The sequence below is a fragment of the Solea solea genome, chromosome 6, assembly GCF_958295425.1.
Source record: "Solea solea chromosome 6, fSolSol10.1, whole genome shotgun sequence".
NCBI classification, from domain to species: Eukaryota; Metazoa; Chordata; class Actinopteri; order Pleuronectiformes; family Soleidae; genus Solea; species Solea solea.
Genome location: NC_081139.1, coordinates 7064742 through 7084575, shown reverse-complemented (window position 1 = coordinate 7084575; position 19834 = coordinate 7064742). Strand labels below are relative to the sequence as shown.

Below are 19834 nucleotides of genomic sequence, written 5' to 3'. Positions count from 1 at the left end.
GAAGTCTGGGTTCTACATTCCAGAACATACTGAAAACCAATGATGAAGTTATTATTCATGATCATGTGCAGTATTTGCTTCACCCTATACTTAGTGTACAAGTATTTGTATTTGCCATCACAATCACAACATACAAGACAGACGCAGACAGATGCAATAAGAGGTCCCGTTGTGTGACTGACACACCTGAGCCATTCATTCATTCATTCATTCATTCAGCGGGGTGACGACACCTCCCTGTGGGTTGGTGGGCAGCTGTTCTCTTCAAGTCCAGTGGTGTCGCACAGGCCTACCTGCAGCTCTGCAGCAGTCAGTGTTCCCTCTGCTCACAGTGGCTCAATCTCCAGGGAAATCATCAAACTGCTGGCTCCCAGCCCATTAAACAGACATGCACAGTGTGTGTATGTGTGTGGGTGACTATTATCCGAGCGGACTGCGATTCCCATCCACACACGTAATTGAATTCAAAAAACATTCAGCCCTTCTTTCCTGAACAGGGTCATTGATTTGGTGCATAGATAATAGAAGCATCCATTAGTTCACCTGAGTCTGTTAGTTTAAAGTAAAGTTACACACTTTAGTTCTAACAGGATTAAAGATGCACAATGTTATCGGCACAATATCAGTCTCAACAGATATTGGTTTTAAAATATATTATGGGATATCGGCAAACACACTAGGATCTGCTGATATGATTAATGACCACAACAGTAGGCTAAATAGGCTGCTACCTCCTTGACTTCTATGCTGGCGCCCTCTACAACAATTTTTTTGCTCAATGAAAAACATCTACATCTGCTGCAACATGAGTATGAAAAGTATTATGCTAATTTCACTACAGAAGAGACTAAATGACCTCTGAGGTTGGGCGCAAGGGGAAAACGTGTATATATTGGTATCAGTATCGATTATCAGCCCAAGCACAAAAGTCCAATATTGATTTTTACTTTTTGTATCTATCCTTAATATGCTGAGGGGCTTACCCTTTATTGATAAAATCTTGGATGTTAGTGTCTTGGGTGCAGCTCAACAACTCTTTATCTGTGTTTGTAGTGAAAAATGATTTGACCTGATTAAAGAGGCTATGAAATAGAATATTATAATTATAGCTATAGTTGTGGGGTTGACCTTTTTTTTTGTAAATATCAAATGCCACAAAACAAAGTCACTGAAGTTTTACAAATGACTTTAATTAGACTTCAAGAGCATTCATTCACTTACTGTATGGGTGTTGTGTTCACAACACTATGTAAATACACACAGGTGTTCTCTTTGATAACTTACCTGTTATTGCAAAATGGACCACAGCCCACTTTGTGCAGCAGCAGCAGTTTTCATCTAACAACAGAGTGCTGATGGCAGGGAAACCTTTCTGGCTGCAACACCTGACTGCTAATGTTTATTACACGCCAAGTCCCTGAAGGGCCTGTCAATGGAAACTGTGTCTTTGTAATTACAGCATTGCATCTGTATATATAAATATTATTTCACAGAGTCATGGCATACCACTTATCTCTCTCCCCCTGCCTCTCCATAGTCTCACACACACACACACACACACACACACACACACACAGACAGAGAGGTTTGCCTTTGGCTGTACAAGACATGAGAGTTTTGTTTCTACCACGTGTTGCTGTGTTTTAAGTTAGTATTACATGAAAGATTTTAGTTTGCAGAGTGGAGGAGACGTCTTGTTGTTTCCCTCCTAGAACTAGATCCAGAACTAGATCCAGATTCAGGCAAACGACTCAGAGGAAGCTGGTTGGCAAAAGATCTGTTTATTCGGTTGAACAAACGGTACAATAATGCGTGTCGACGGTCCTCACAACAATAGCACCTGGACAGTTCTACTCGCAAGAATACCAAAAATGGAGAAGGTTCATGTATTCTGCAGTAAAAGTTCTGATTATAGGATAGAAGGTTAATTTTCTTTAAACCCATCGAGGGTAGTACTTTCAGCCACCCAGGTGTCTCTGTTGGTGTGAGGGATTGGATTTGACCAATGAGCAATAGGGGGTTGTGTAGAGGGAGTGTGTTTTTTTAGGGAGGGTGATTCAGCCAAACAGTGGATGTATATTTCAGTAGTGTCTGTCTGGAGGAGGTTTGAGGTGTGAATCAGATGGTGTGATGGCAGTGGGGGGCAGGAAAGAGGTAGTGGTGGCTTTGGAAATATTATTCTTAAGCGGTAGCATGTTAATGTGTAGGTAGAAATGGCTGAAACACTGAAAACCACCAAAATCCAACATACATTACTTGACAGCATTCAGGAAACTTGGAGCTGCATGGTGTAGGAACAGCAGCAACTGTGATTGTAGACGGTTGGTGATGTGGGAGATTAAAAGATCATGTTCCTGAGAAGCCAGAATTGTGATCATTATTCTATTTTTAGAAACTTTCCATGGCTAATGCTTGGCATTTTCAGTCATAGTCCAACTGAATGCAGCCGTCCTTGTGATGTACAAAAGCGTCGCTCTGTGTACAGTGCAGGGATGTTGCAGGTGACATGAAAACAAAACACAACGACACTGAGAAACACAGGCGCGGAGAGGCTTAATCGTAGGCTCAATGAATGAAGCAGACATTACTTTATAATTAAAATACACATAAAAAACATACCACAGCTTTAATTCTTACAGAACACACATGGAGCCCATTCATGGTTCCTGTATTCATTGAAAATAAGTAAATAAATAAATGTTTTTCATTTTCAGTTTTAAATTGCTGTAAAAATATGTACGTTGCATTTTACTTAGGAATACTTGGGAATTTTAAGGAATAAAACATTTAAATGATGTGTTATTTTCCTTTTATCTGACCTTGTAAGTATCCAGTGTCAGCTGGGCAGCATATAGGCCTAACGTTGCTTAATGTTGATGGACAATTATGCACTTTGCTATGAAGCCAAACCTTTCAAATATTAGTGGACTGATTATTAATCTGCACCAAATTTTATATCCTTCTCATGAAAACAATAATACATATGGGAATTATTAATCCTAGTCTCGTGTGTTGATCAGAGTCGTGATTCAAGGTTTGGGTGAGGCCTCAGACGATTTTCAGATTTCAAAAGTGAGCCCCTGCACTCTTAGGTTTGGGTATGGTTGGTTTAGACAATGATGAAAAGTCCTCTCGACCACACACTGAAGGGCACAGTCACAGTCAATCTGATTTGCATAGTTTAGACAGTATACAAACAGTGCAGAACATTATCATATAGCTGGTGAGGTGACAGAGATGGACGAGATTTGCACTCCACTGATCCCTCAAGCAGCCCGTGGAGGACACAAAGTGGATGTTTGATTAAAGCGCAATGAGGCTGAAGGTTGAGAGATTCCCTTCTGTGAAGATGGAGTGGAGAAAGAGGCAAGATTGCAGGTTTGGGCTCTGTGGTAGACAAACTATATACACTCTCTCTCTCTCACACACACAAACACACACACACACACTCAAACGAGGACTAAATGTGTTGTGATAAAAAGCATTTATAGGAGTCACTCAACAGAAAACTAAACAATGTAGAAAATATTAGATTATCACATCTGGTCTTTAGTGCTCCTTGGAGAAAAATCTGTTTGTTTTTTTGCTGCAACCACAAACTATGAAATCACAGTAAAACGATATATAAAGATATTAGGAGTGCAGACTCAGCTCATGATAAAAAGAATACAACAAGGTGTTTGTGTGATACAAGCAGACAAACACAGCAGCAGCAAGAATTGGCAAGTGCTAAACCATGCAGGGATATCAACAGTAATTTCATTACACGAGATGAATACAAATATCAATCTGTCATGTTTCATTTTTAAAACTGTATCCGACCACACAAGGATGTTAAATTTCACAAAGAGGTTATAGTTTTTTTTTTTTGTTTTTTTTTTTTAGGTTTAGCTTTTCGTGAGATTTTGTAATGTTCAAGTTTCAACAAGCAAATGTCCAACCCCAAAAAAATTCTGAGAAGGGAAAAAATTGTTCTGTGATGGTTATGAATAATAATAATAATAATAATAATAACAATGATAATAATTAATAAGTTAACAATATAAACTTGGTAGTAGGAGTCTCCTCCATGTAGTCTTGCATCTCCAAGGTACTGTTGCTGCTGCAGCTAAAAAATACTCGGTTTGTACAGGTCCCTCTTGAGCACAGTCACTGTCCTATGACGTGCCCTCTGCTGGATCCTAAGGGGTACTATACTTCAAATGGTCTATGAGACTGCAGCACAGGTCATTATAGCTTGAACATGAACTTTACGCACCACCACCTTTGAAATTATATTACATTTACAAAAAGAAGCAGGCAAGGAAAGTTCTAAACAAGAACATTGGCTTTTTTTTGTTGTTGTTTTGTTAGCACTAAAAAAATTAAATTTAAATAAAACCCTCCATGAGACAGCTTTTAATTTCAAGGTACACTATGTACAGCTTTCAACTTTCCTCTTCTCAACCATGTGATAGTAATAAAAGTTATATTTGCCTGAAGTTAGTAGATGAATGATGACAAACACAAAGATGATATGATATGATATGATATAATATGATATGATGATAATGAAAGTCATTTGCTGCCGTTTGAATGGATCAGAAGTCCAGTGCTCATTTTGTTTATTCTAAAGAAAATCCGAACATAATTATATTTGTGAGGCTGGTTAGGACCTGTTCTCTCTGTCCCTCTGTGTCTCTCTCTCTCTCTCTCTCTCTCTCTCTCTCTGTCTCTGTCTCTGTCCGTCTCGCGCTCTGAAAACAGTGCATTAATGATGCAGGAAAATGAGTTTCTCCAAACAAATTACGTACTGTGGCATCAGACAATGTTATTAATTTTATGTCAGCCACTTGTTAGGAGGATTTCATTAGAAGCCTGGTTTATGAATAGAGTATCCGCTCCCACTTTATTTAAAAAGTCCTCTATCTTATGTATTGTCCACCGTGTTGCAGCAAATTGAATCGCCAGTCACTGAAATAAGAAAAGGAGCCTTCTGGGTTTTCTCCAAAACACAATTTTCGTTACACTGTTAAGGAATTGGAGTGGTTTGGTTTATAATTTCTTTTTCTTGTCAACAATTTAAAAAATGTAATAGGTTAATTGATTTTTACTGTAATTATAGTTTGAATCTATCTACATCTTTATTTTACCAAACAACTTAAAATTGGTTGTTCTCACAAATGAATTTACCACTTAACATTTTTAAACCAACTGTACAGTAACGGATGGAATATATGTACTGTATTTGTATGTATGGCTGACAGGTAGTGATCTGTACAGAGGAAAAAATACCTGATTATTAGATACAAATTGGCAAATCTTCAGATGTCGTTGACAGAATTCAAATGACAAGATTGGAGAGCCTGTTTATGGTTTCAGTATTCATTATAAACAACTTTATTTCAGCCTTTGAAATGCAGATGATGAGAAATCCTCTTGCCACTCTGAAGAGCAGAGTCACAGTGAGAAACAACTCGATTTGCATGTCTTATATTTCACTCTCCTGCTGTTGCTCTTTTCTATCTGCAAACACATTGATGCTGGAAAATGAGCTTCTCCAAACAAATCACACACTGTGGCATCCCGTACAATGTTATGCCATTGATGTCAGACAGTATGAATTTAAATTAAACCTTTGCTTATGGATTCAGGGTCTGCTGTTTCTTTACAGTTATGGGCTTTTCTTGTTTTTAAATCCTCAATCCATGCAATCCAGCAAATGTAATGATTACAAGTTACTGTTGAAGAAATAAACAACTGCATAAAACTGCAGGAGTCTCTCATACCGCATCAGGTCGTCTCTTACCATCTACAAAATCTTACCTTTTTGATACTGATTTCAATTATGATGCAGTCTAATGTTATGATTTTTTTCTTTTATTTTGCACTTCATCTTATCATTTGTCTTAATTGCCTTGTCTAACCTATCACTCAGCTCCTGTTGTTTTTTATGTGCTTCATAAATAAGCATACCTTGACTTGTCTTACCTGGTCTCCTGCTGGGAACATGCTAATGGATAGTGTTACAATGCCTCACCTATGTCTGCAGACAGAAACATAACAAACATAACAACATCTGCAAACCAGCACCCTTAAAATTGAATTTGTACAAAAACTTAATTAAAACTCTTAGCTGTTTTCAGTCTTTCTGTTCTAAGATAAACAGCTACCGTCTATAGCACCGATGCATTGGTTGTTGTATCAATTTAGTCATCTGAGCAAAAAACAAGTAGTGTTACCAAAACTCAAACTATTCCTTTAAACTGCAGCTCAGCATTAGGGTGCTATTCTCTGAGCCTCTTTTGGACCAGTAACATGTCCTTTGTCGAAGCTTCTTTGTCAGACTGTTATTGTTTAGATCTTTAGACACATTTGAACCCAACCTAAGAAGTTTAGATTTGGAGCTTATAGTCTCCATTTTGCTGAAATTTGAGCAGCTATGTGTACTTTCTTATTTATGAGCAATGAACAAATGTTGTTGTTATTGCTGCTGCCAAGGGTCTTTCCACCTCTCTGTCTCTCTCCCTCTCTCTCTCTCTCTCTCTCTCTCAATCAAATCAATAACAAAGGACCGAATATGATAATGTTCGGTCCTCTGGGAGCAACGTGGCATCATGAGCATAAGGTCACTTTCTGATAAAATGACTGATCCTCTCAGTCCTTTTTCCTAAAGTGACTTTGTATTGAAGTCACCACACCATAATTATATAATTAGCGATTCACAGACTGACCATATACAGTATATACACATATATAGATATAGATATAGCTATAGCTATAGGAGTGTGTGTATAGAGGTGTATATGTGTATATATATATACATATATATATATATATATATTATATATATATATATATACACCTCTACTGCAGCAACAGCTGAATAGCTCGTCAATACCTACCTGTCACAGATACGACACGTCCTGTACCCATTACAAAGTAAAAGCATTCTAGAATTTATGTTCTCTATTTCTATTTTATTTTATTGAGTACAGAGGAGCATTAGAAGTGTTTAAAGGTTTATTATTTATGGTGATTTCCAATGTCAAACCCCTATGGAAAATATTGCCGCAGCTCCGTAAAGTGGATGACGTCATTGAAAGGCAACTAATGACATAAATAAAAAAATATGGTAACACTTTAGATTAGGGAACACATATTCAATATTAACTAGGTGCTCACTAACATGCATAAATAGCACACTAGCCCTTTATTAGTAATTATTAAGCCCGTATTAACACCTTATTCTACATAACCTTATTCTACCTCTATTACGACATGAATTAAGATTTTTCCTGATTAAGGTGTTAATACGTGCTTAATAATTGCTAATAAAGGTCTGATATGCTACTTATATGCATGTTAGTAAGCACCTAGTTAATGGTGAGTATGTGTTCCCTAATCTAAAATGTTACATTAGTCTATATTTCAATGCTGAAATCGCCCAATATCATCTCTTTAAATGACTTAATACACTTAATACTTCGTATCAAGTGGGTTGTTCCTGTGTCATCGATGATGTAATGATTACAGTTAAAGTCGACTCCATCACTCAGTTAAATGGGTCGTGTCTGAATGTCAGCACAATTACCCTTCATTGGCCAAAGCTGTCCTTGAGCACAAAATGAATATTTCTCGTTTATGTGCAGGGTCAGTTAATGTGTCCTTCAGGTTTATTGGATGCCGTCAACAGGGTGCAGACACACCGTGCTTTATACACACAAACAAATACGTTTGTACACACACCTACGCACACACAAAATCAAGGGAAGAACATTCCTTATAATCAAGCTGATGTTTACATCTTCTGTCAGTACTTGCTGCCAGTGGAACAGCCTTGAAACTCTGTCGGGATGAGGACGTACAGTACAGCTCACTCTTTTTCCACTGAGCCACACCAGGGACAACACTGCAGCAAAACCATCTAGAACAAATCCACCACAAGAAAAACAAAGCAGAGCATGTAAAGCAAAAGAATAATTCATCCATTACATTAAACAGGCTGGTCCCCCCCGGCTGCTTCCTGATGTTGAAGTTTTCTTTTTCCTGAACTCTGAGTAATTATTGCTTTGGAAATCAACAGAGGATTTATGGAAACCAATGTGGGAATTAATTCATTTCAGATGCTGAATTCCAAAACGCAGTATGTCGCTTGACATATATAATATAGCCTAATATTATCCCAAGATGCAACAGAGCAAGAAAGGAAGGAAGGACAGTGGAGTAGCTCTTTCAAGTCATTACAATTATAAATGCAAACTGTGTCTTTGAAAGTAATAATCCATTACTGCGCACAAGTAAATCTATATGTTCTGCCTTGATAAAAGTGTTCTGTTCTGTTGTCTTGATAATGTTTTTCTCAGCATGTACAGCTGGTGCATTGATTGGGATTGACTCACGCAGACATATAATCTTAGTTAATGCTTTGCATCTGGGTGTGTTGGGCCTTTGGCAATAAGAAAGTATAAGATATTAAGAAGTTTTCTTCTTTTCTTCTAATTAACCTTAATCCTCATAGTTGATATCCAGTGTGAAGTAGAACTTAAAATGTCATCCATAAACTCATCAAAATCGTAGAAAAACAATGTGTGTAGACCAAGTCGGGGGTCATGTTCGGGAATGCAGACCTTATTTGTCCTTGAATTCTCCACATGTTTGAATTGTTATGACAAGAACTTCTCCCCTCGTCTTCATCCAGGCTCCACAGCTCGGCACTCTGATGGGCGTCTATCTGCCGTGCATCCAGAACATCTTTGGAGTGATCCTCTTCCTCAGGATGACCTGGTTGGTGGGAATCGGAGGAGTCATTGGGACCTTCGTCATTGTTTTCATGTGCTGCACCACAGTGAGTGTGCTTCTTATTTTTACTTTGGCCAGAGTTGGCCTTCTTTTTTTCTTCCTATAAATGCATAGAAGAGGGGCAAGAGTGCCTTAGTAAAAGATGTTCACCATTATCACCTTTGATAAGTCATTGCAGGGCCACATATAGAGACAAACAAACATTCACACCTATGGTCAATTTAGAGTGACCAATTTACCTAATCCTCATATTGCATGTTTTTGGACTGTGGGAGGAAGCCGGAGAACCCGGAGAGAACCCACGCACACACGGGGAGAACATGCAAACTCCATGCAGAAAGGCCCTTGTTCCAACCAGGGCTCGAACCCAGGTCTTCTTGCTGCAAAGGCAAGAGTGCTAACCACTACACCAGCCATGTGGCCTTTATCAGTTTATATATGGTGACAAATTTAATTTATGGTTTCTACCACAGCTATCACTTTAAAACTGTAGTGTGTAACTTTTATACTTAAACAAACATCAGTTGCATTCACCAGTCACCTGCAGTGTTTCTACGACAGAAGCTCCACACTGGAGATTTATTATTTGGCTTAATTGACAGATGTAAGCTGTGTTTAAAAAAAAAATCACTTTATTTTTTTATTATTATTTAAACATTTGTAGTGTTGACAGTGATCCACTTTGCACTCTCCTCCTTGCAGAAGCTGAGATTTAACTGTCACACATGCCACTGCAGAGACTCATCGTCTTTCAGTCTGTAAATGCAGACATTAATTAGAACAGTAGACTCAACACATAAAGTATTGTTTATTGACCATAGAGAGAGAGACAGACAGAGAGATGGAAGAAGTTTTCTTGCATTTGTTTGCCGTAGCAGCTCCATTTGCAAATGTCATACAAAGATCCGAGATCAATCTGTAAGAAGAAGCAAAATGGAGGATGACAGACTCAGCGATGTTCTCCTGTCCCCATTTAATGTCATTGCCACAGAGCTGGAGTCATGTGTCAGTATGACTTTGTTGTTGGACTGACACCCTGCTGCGGCCCTACGTCTCTGAGCACAACAGACACTGTCCCACAGGATCTACAGCGCTGCTGTCACTGATCTGAGTGGCTGCTGCAAATTGATTGTGTTTGACTTGTTTGACGCAGTCGATTGTCATGGAACATATATTGTGTCTCCATCCAGAACGCTGTCATTAGTCGGTTGATTTTCTGAAAACATGACACATGTCACATGGAAAAATGTTCAGTCTGACAAGAGGAATCATTCCATTTTGATTTAGTGTCTCAATGTAGAGTATAACGCAGCATGGTCGATATCACTGGGCAGTTTAATTCCAACTGTGTGGTCTAGCAGCTGCCATGGCTGCTCGGCTTTTCTCTGGTTTGCACTGTGTCTTGCAGGGTTGTGCTGTATGTTGGCATGGTTGTGTGTTTGTGCAGCCTAGATTCTCCTCTCGCACTGAGCATATTTATAGAACATCCCCCTCAAATCCCAACCACTGCAAAGTTGCCTGCACAGACACACACACACACACACACACACAGGCAATATGCTTTACAATCATCGCTTTCCTTGTAACAGCGTGGAGACAGCTTTGAAAATGGATTTCACTTACTTGCATCGGAATGATTTTGAAGACGTTCTCTGTTCCGATGTTTTAAAAAGCAATACATTCCTTGCCATGAATTGAACGTGTCCCTTTTTGATATTGCTGTATTCATTTTATAAAAGAAGCTTCGATTAAAAAAAAAAAAAAAAAAAAACAGGAAGCAAGCTCATTTTCACACTAAAAATAATGGTCAAAAAATGAGGAAAGATGTTTTAATTACAGCTGGTGTATGAACCAGCTGTAATTAATATATCTTTCCTCATTTTTTGGCCTCATTTGACGGCAAGCCATGCAAACATGATTTGAGTATTATAAAAAATACATTTTAGTCTCTCTATTCCTCACTCACTCACTCATACACACACTCGCACACACGCACTTCTTATCAGTCACACCTAGCTCATTCAAAGCCCTGGGGCAATAAGCCTGAGCATGAACGGTGTGTGAGAAACCCCCACCTCTTCCCTCCTGAGCTCCTTACGTAACTCATAACCACGAGAGTGTGTGTCTGTGTGTGTCTGTGTGTGTGCGTGGATGCTTGCAGAGATCCCCACCTCAGTGAAATCCACTTAAAAAGCGAAGGGACTGTGCCCGCTGTAAAGCCGGATAATAATACAGTGTGACTCCATGTTTTATTCACACGACGGGATGTCACTGACTGAACACCTTTCAGTCATGAGATGCTCGGTCACAGCAACACACGTGTGTGCACCTGTAAAACAATCGCACGCTTAGTTTCTCAGCACGCGACATTTTTGAAAATCATTACTATGTGGAGAGCGTGCCGCCATGTGGAACAGCTTACACATTATATGCCATTATGGAGACACAAAACCAACCATTTTGGAAAGACAGTGCATTGGCATGGACAGGGCTCTCAAAGCTGGTTATATTCAACCATGTGCTTTGTGTGTGGCTATTTTTAGCCCACATAATGAATGCAGGCTTGTCACCAAGATAAAATGAGGTTTAATATTCTTGATGGAAAGTCATCTGTTGTTTGGCCTTCCTCATTACTTCCAGGTCTTGAATCCAAATGCTACAAGGGGAAGGGTGGTCTGCCCTCTGCTGTGACTCATTTAAATGCTAAGGACGCTTTTCACTCTCTGTCCCTTTCATTTTTTTCGCTCATCTTCTTCACTTGCATGATTTGCCGACCCTTTTTCATTTTGTCATCTCATTATTTCCCCCTCTCTCATCCTTTCTTATGTTTCCCCAGTCTTTTTCTCCTTCACTCACTTTTAGCTTACCATTTCCCCCTTGCTTTGCTATCTCTCTCTCTTCCTTTTTCTCACAGCTGCATCTTCATCTCTTTGGTGCTCAGCCTCTACCCCCAGCGTCGGACTGAAAGTAACAATCACCCCCATTTCCTTCGTCTCCTTCCGACAGATTTGTGTCCTACGGCACACTGTCCTGTGAGACTTCAAGGGATAAGCAGCACACTGAAAAGTACGCTGCATTTATGAAATGAAGCATGCCAATGAAGCACACTCTCAGGGCAGCCATTCCTGTCAAAACCAATTCCTGCTCAACACCAAGTTCGACTTAAGGGCAAATCAAGGGCCAAATTTGTCTGAAGCTCTGGGAAGAAACAGACTTAAAGTGTCCTTTGCGGTCAATGTCAGTGGTATATTATCTTGCAGACTTCTTTTTTAAGGAGGCAACAGACAAGTTTCATATTCCTAGGACTTCCTGTTTGGTCACATCATAAATACGCAGCTTTTGAAAGATACCAGTAAGGACACGGGTACTGAGCTGTTTGGTCCGCTTTAAACGTGTTAGAGTACCTTTCTTTAGATAGTCCGCTTCGTTTGGGCAGGTGTAAACCACACCTTCAAACTTTCCTTTTTTCGTCATTCCCCCGCCCAATCAAACCGATTCCCCCGGACTATCCTGGTGTTAAAGCGCCCTGAGTCCACGATATTCTCTGCAGTGTTGTAAATATATAATATTGCAATTATTTTGATGCTGTAAATTGAGTTAACACTGCTACTGACCTGGTGGAAAAACATTCCTGGTGTCATGTTTCTGGCACCATACACTGTGCAGTGTTTTGATGATTCAGGCCAAAGCGTTGCCTATTCCAGCTTCAAAATGCAAACCAAATATTCCTCACTTTTGACTTCGCTCAAAGGAAATGACTCATTTTTGTCAGATATATATACTGTAAGCTGTCTGCTGTTGCACCTCATATGGAGGAGACAGATGGCAAGCAGAATAATCTGAGGTTGTCTGCTGGCATGCTTCGAGGCCAGACAGCATGTAGGGACATGCCACTTTCAATGTAAAAGCACAGACTCCAGACTTCAGGAATTGGTATAGCATGAGCAAATCTCAGTATAATATACACTCTTTCATATATACTCTGACACAGTTTTAAGTTACCTGCATTTCCTGAAAATGGGACATTTAACTGGGCTACAGGCTCTGGGTCAGTGAGAGAAATACTGAGATGCTGATCATTGGACAGCATAGCACTGCTGCCCCCAGTGTCCAGTGGGCATTTGCTCACTCAAGGGCATCAGGTAAACTGAAGTGGGCTTCTTTGACCTTCAAGAAAAGAAAAACTCTGATAAATATTCTTTAATTTTGCTTTGTAATCTGTAGCTACTTGACATTTTGTCGCAGTACAACAGCAAAAAGTAATTTGACTTTCTGTGGTTAGTGCAAACTTTGCCGGATGGTCAGGTCAGAAGAATCCTCCCAGGTTTGTGACAGCTTTTGAGTGATGGTGTGTGATAATGTTCCTGTCTGCAGTGACACCCGGAGGGCCCATGTGGGGTAAAAGTAAAATGCTGCCAAAAAGTAAACGTAAAGAGGCCGATTGGGATTCCACCAAAAAAAAGAAAAGAAAATGTTTCGACAGTCCATCAAAAACTAACCAGAGTATAGAAGTGAAATCACCACACACCAAATAGACCCGCTATGATGTATGGCCTGGAGACAGTGGCACTTTCTAAAAGACAGGAGGCAGGAGAGAGAAGTGTCAGAACCGAAGATGCTGAGAATTCTGCTGGTAGGGTTGGACCGGGATGGACAGGATTGGAAATAAGTAATTTCGAGGTTGAAGGGTTTGGAAATAAAGTAAGAGAGGCAAAGATGGAGATCGTCTGGTCATGTATCTACAGAGATGATTCATGGATGATGTGAACAGAAGAGCTCAAGATGGACGTAGATGATCCACTGTGGCGACCCTTAAAAGGGCAAAGCTGAAAAGGGAAGAAGAAGAAGATTGAAATTTTAAAACTAAATTAAAAAAAAAACTACATTTGTAGTTTAGAGTGATTAGCAGATCTATTAGTGAAAATTAGACAATGGGGCTTGGAGGTAGATATTGTCAGCTAATGCGACGCCTGTCATTACATCAGCTGTATTTAGCTACAGTAGCTGACTCCATGTCTACCTGGTTTAGAAGCCTGTGAAAAAGTCATAAAAACGTAGATTATTTTTATTATTTAAATCAGATTATTTATTTATAATATATAAATATGTTTTATTCCTAGTTATAAAACCCACACTATGCTATATGCATGTTGAAAAAAAAAAAGATTACTGTAGAGTCAATAAACACTTCTTTAAAGTTTAGTTTTGTGTTTTGGCCTTTGCAAAGAGTAAATGAAAGAACTCACTCTCCAAACGTGGGAACAGTCACAATCCTACAAATGTAATCATTCCTTCAGCAACAAAGAGGATATTTTCTAATCAGTTTCTTTGGGTTTTTCTATTTTTAAATCAGCAGAATTACATGAAACTAACATGTGGCTCAAAGTCATCACTCTCAGTAACCCAGTCAGCATGTGGGGCCCCCATAAGTGTTATATTTGTGCTGACAATATGGGTCCCAAGCGGGTTTGTCCCACATAGACTTCCCGTGTTACTGAAACCATATGGGACCTGCAAAATTTGCCCACTTCAAGCCCATGTAGTACCCAGGTATCTTGGAAAGGGTACTAAGTGGGCATGGGATTTAAGTGGACAAACACGGGTGAGCCACCATGGAAACCACGGACATATTGTCACATGGACATGCTGGCTGTTCATACATTTCTACATAAATAATGTATGAATCTTAACGTAAACAAATCTGATATCCATGAGTTGTTGACTTGTTGGACTTGGCGCTGGTTTGACTTGTTTAATGACACTTTAATGACATAGTCTCAGCTGAGGCGTGTGCTATAATGAGTGTTCTCCTAGTTTGGGTAGTTTAACCATTAAACGATATCATTACTGAACACAATAACACATTAGCATAATGTACAGAAGACTTGGCCGTGCTAAAGGAAACGCGTCAACCACTGTGAGTCCATTGGTGTCTGACTGTTCAGTTGATTCAGTCATTCCGTATGCAACTGACTACCTCTGTATGACTCCTGCCAACATCAGATAAAACACTTAAACAATTACTGTCTTATCTACTGTGGTAGGAAAAGAGCTTATGGCCTCATTAGAACCAGATTAGAGAGAGGAACAAAGACCGGTCCTACTCACTCCTGACTGCAGATCATCAGTCCACCAGGCCTGCAGGTGACACTAACCACATCACCGTCTTCACAGGGACAGATGTAATCATAGCTGAACACAAGTGTCATGTCGTCCTGTGGCTCTGACTTTCTGCTGTGATACGTTTCACTGAAGTACTTGTCGATAAAATACACTGTCTCAAATCTAGTACAGTGTACAGTGATGTAAATACAACATTTCAATGACCAATGAGTAATATGAATATTATATATCGTTAATGAAACCTTTTACTGGTAGTTATACAGAAGCAAATAACATTAAGGATGTATTACATTACTATGTACTGGATTTTAAGGCCAATACCAACATTGCAGTATGAAACTAAAATAATGTTTGTTTGTTTTTAAAAAAAAAGTTTGAAATTCTAAAATGAATACATACACCAACAATTTTAAACCTTTCATAGAACCTGAACATGTACTTCTCTTTTAGACAGTATGTACTATATCATCATAGAAAAGAAGAAAAGGAACAAATCAGGAGCTGTATTTGTTTTTTTTGTTTGTTTTTTTACCAGCCTGCTTTCATCTTCTCCTCATTTTTGTTCTTTGTCTCTGTCACTTCCTTTCAAATACAGACAATTTAAAAAGACACTCAGATATTCAGCAACTGCATTTGAAAGAATAATGAAATCTTCTTTGTATTGTGACATGCACAATCCTGTCACACACACACACCACAGTATCCCTCTCTCTGTCTCACTCCCACTGTTCCACATTTTGCGCTTTTTTTAAAATCTTCTCATATTTTCTTCTGCTCACTGCCTGCCCCTCTCTTTCTCTGCAGGGCAGTAACATGAGAATTGCCTGAATGTGCTCTGTCAGTTGTTGACAGGCCCAGAAGTAAACAACCAGGCAGCTGTAGCATTGTTTTTGAATCGTTGCTGTTCCCAGGTGAACTCTGATACAGAGATCACTCTGAGGTGTTTTTGATGTCGTACACTACAGAGAAAACTACGTTCAAATGTTGCGGCATCACTGGGACAACATTGAAATGCACAGAAGGAAACTTCTGCTGTTAGTTGTCCTTCAATCAGAGCAAGAGCAGAAGAACTAGTTGATGATGTTGTGAAGTGTACGGAGAGAGTTTTGCACAGTAAATAGCAATGAGTAGTCGTGATCCGTTACTGACAAATACACACAATTAAACGCAATAACAAAGGGCAACACACTGGCCAACTATGAGTAATCCAAATGGCAACTTGTCGTGACATCATGCATCAGCTCAAGTTTCACGATTTGGCCAGTTACATGTGCCATGCTTTATCGTCTTTTTTTCCTCTAAACAGGAACATGATTCACAAAATCAACATCATGTGCTATTAAAGAAGACTCCAAACTAGCAACTGAGGACATAGACTCCTCAAGAAAATATATGCTGGCATTATAATCCAGTAAAAACATAGTCTCATATTCCCATTAGCAACCAGTGCAGTCACTATCCTATACAGTCTATTCCTATTCCCTGCTTGGCTTCAGGAGTCTATGTCAATGTTTTTATATACAGTCTAATGTAGTATTGATTTTTTTTTTTGCCCCAGAACGTGTATCTGTCATACTCGGCAGTAAACAAATGTGGCTGTGCATTTGCTCTGTGCTTCAGGCGCCAGGACGTCATGCAGCTACAGTGTTTCCCAATCCTGGTCCTCAGGGGCCCTGCATGTTTTAGATGATGCCCCCCCCCCCCACACAGACCTGTTCATTTGAATCAGGTGTTTCTCCGTTGCCCGTTAAATTCAGTCAAAGTTCTGTCACAACAGCTGTCCAAGACCTTGAATATGTATAGGGATTTTTATTGATTTAAAGAGTGCTGGAAAGGGTATTGGCTGATGTAAGTACACCACTCAAACTACCACTTTTAATAAGGCTTGTCATTTCAATATTACATATTATATTTAAAGGGTCCAGTGTGTTAAAAGTTGTTCTAATGGTAAGACTGCAATAGCAACCCCTGACCAAGGGCATCAGGGAACCACAGATTCCTTCACATACAGAAGGGATGTCATTCTTCTTCATGTGCTTCGTAAGCATCTTCTTCCCAAAGTAAAATGCTCTGGCTTTACAAAATGGTGGCATCTGTAAACTACATTTAAAATGCTTATACTAAGGGATTGTACACTAATACAAACGTAGTTCAAGGTAGTATATTCCATTTAGACCACTAAACCCTGCTCGGTGTTACACACTGTACCTTTAAATGTGGGCACTTCTATATGTGAAGAACATTTTTTACTTACATGAATCATTTTCCACCATGCACAGCGCTGTCACTGAAAATGGCAGCGTTAGTCAGGTTTGTCCAAAACTTTTGTCCAGACCGAAATATATCAACAACTATTTGATGGATTGCTTTGAAAATCTGCACAGATGTCCACAGCACGCTGGGGATTAATGGTAATGACTCTGTCAGGGACCGTGCAATAAAAGGTCAAAAGGTCACAGAGCGTTTGAAAAATGGGATATACAGTATTTCACCCCGAAATTGAGAGAAATACAAATGGATGACAAACAAGTAAAGTATAAAACTGGACGCATTTAGAGAGGTCTAAACTAAAGATAGCCCTCAGCCTCAGCTGTGCTTCTTGTTCAGTGGTAATTGGCAAATATGAGCATGCTTAAATACAGTACATGCTGCACCTGCTTATTCAGGTCATTCCATGTGTGGCCGTCGATGTGGCCGCGGGGGGGAAAGGGTGTGTTGGGTCATCCACTAAGCAAAAGGTAGGTGGTTTGATCCCTGGCATCTCCAGACCACATGTCACAGTGTTCTTGACACTGAACCCCAAACTGTCCCTGACAGCTGTGCTGGCAGTGAGTGAATGATGCTGATAGGAAAAGAAAAAGAAAGACGCATTGTTTGAATGTGAATGTGGCTCATAGTAAAAAGTAAAAGTGGTAAATTAGGATGAAAATACAGCCCATTTATCCTAACGCTCTTTATCCTCTTCTGCCCATCTCCACTCTTTTCATTGAAGGTAAAAAATGGACTAAATCAACCAGGATAGTAAACAATATTCCAGCTAGTATGTTAGCGTTGCCATTGTGAGCATGTAAACACGGTGACATTTACTCGACACTATACGTTTTCAAAGAAATGCAGCAATCAGCTTTTCATATTCATGGTAACATGGAATCTGTAAAATATCTTCTGATTTTCTTTTTCCTTCCCCTCCCTCTCTGTTTAGACCATGCTGACTGCCATCTCGATGAGTGCCATCGCTACCAATGGAGTAGTGCCAGGTGGGTGAGCAGACGCTGGCACCACACAGCCATCTCTGTTTGACGCTGTCCGCTTCTAAATTTCTCTTTTCACTGATTGCTTTTGGCACGTTGCACCCAGCACAGCTTGATAGCACCAGGAAGCCTAAGTCTGGGATCTTGTGCACTTTAACTTGTTGTTTACAACATTATTTACACAAAATGAAGCGTTGGCCATATGCCTGAAATGTAGAAGTTGATGTGAGTGAATCTGTCTTGACGCAGGAATGTACACATAAATGTTATAATGTAACTACGGCAGTCAGTGGTTTCTTTTAAAAGCCTCTCGGCCACTGCAGTAGATGCTGACATCTCTCATAGGTTCTCTTACTTTTCATAGTAATAGAATAAGTACATATTAACAAACTACTACTTCATCTATGAAACACCTGTCTTGTAAACCAGTGGTCCCCAACCACCGGGCCGCGGACCGGTACCGGTCCGTGGATCAATTGGTACCGGGCCGCACAAGAAATAATTAATAATTTCCGTTTTATTTATTATCCAAGTATGAGCAATCTTTTATTTTGAAAAACCTTTTATTTTGAAAAATGACCGGATTCTCTCGGTTACATCTGTGCGCCAAACTTTAACGCACAAGCTAGCAAAATGAGTAAGAAACAGACGTCTTTGGAAAGTTTCTTTGCGAAGGGGAAAAGGCCCAGTGAAGAGACAGAAGAAGAGCCTCCGACTTCCAAGAAAAAGAAAGCTTTTAACAGACAATACCAGGAGAGCTACTTGAAATATGGATTTATTGCGGCAGGTGATTCCCACATACCAAGCCTGCTCTGCATAATATGCGGCGACCGGCTTGCTAATGAGGCAATGAAGCCTTCAAAATTGCTTCGCCACTTAGAGACCATTATGGTGAGTTAAAATTTTCATGCACTTTATATTCGTTTTTGTGGCGTATCGGTATCTTATTTTGCAGGCATGTTTAAACGTTACCATAGCAACTAGAGTTAGAGAGCGTTAGAGCAGTGGTCGAGAAGAGGAGAGCTTGTGAGTCTTAGCGCGCACACAAACATGCAGAAGCGTGATCTGACGCTTCAAACTTTATTTCAGCTGTTTATTATTATTAATAATAATAATAATAATAATAATAATAATAATAATAAATAAATAATAAATAATAATAATATATTACAATATAACCAGCCCCCCCCCGGGCCGCGGTAAAATTGTCAAGCGTTGACCGGTCCTTGGTGATAAAAAGGTTGGGGACCACTGTTGTAAACCATTGTTTTGTTTTTTAAAACATTCTGACTCATCACAAAATTATAATATTCACAAATCATTCACTTCCTTGGACAATACATTCATCCCCAGAAAATATCATCCTTTATTTTTTTATATTTGCTTACAGACAAAGACAAAAAATATATTTTTGTTTTTTTGTTTTTAGTTGTGCTTTTTTTCTCCAGACACTGATTAATAGATTTTCCGTGTACGGTAACATAATAAGTATATATAAGTAAGTGTGTTTTACTTAATTCAGCCCATAATTTGTTTCTCTTGTTCGCATGAGAAAAAACATTTTGAGTGATGCATCGTCCGATTAACGATTGAAACAGAAATGGAAGCATGTAAAACGTTTACATATTTACAGACACACATGACACACTTTGTTTGATTGTGTGTGTGTGTGTGTGTGC

At 39.4% G+C, this 19834-nt stretch overlaps 1 protein-coding gene across 3 annotated transcripts in view; it reads left to right on the top strand.

The window, feature by feature from the left end:
* Window positions 1-19834, top strand: part of slc12a5a (solute carrier family 12 member 5a) — a 138508-nt gene that overhangs the window by 95313 nt on the left and 23361 nt on the right. For all 3 annotated transcript variants that reach the window (XM_058632519.1, XM_058632520.1, XM_058632521.1), the window contains exons 4-5: window positions 8681-8827; window positions 18107-18161. In XM_058632519.1, the coding sequence (XP_058488502.1) occupies window positions 8681-8827; window positions 18107-18161 (202 nt within the window). The remainder of the gene's footprint in view (window positions 1-8680; window positions 8828-18106; window positions 18162-19834) is intronic.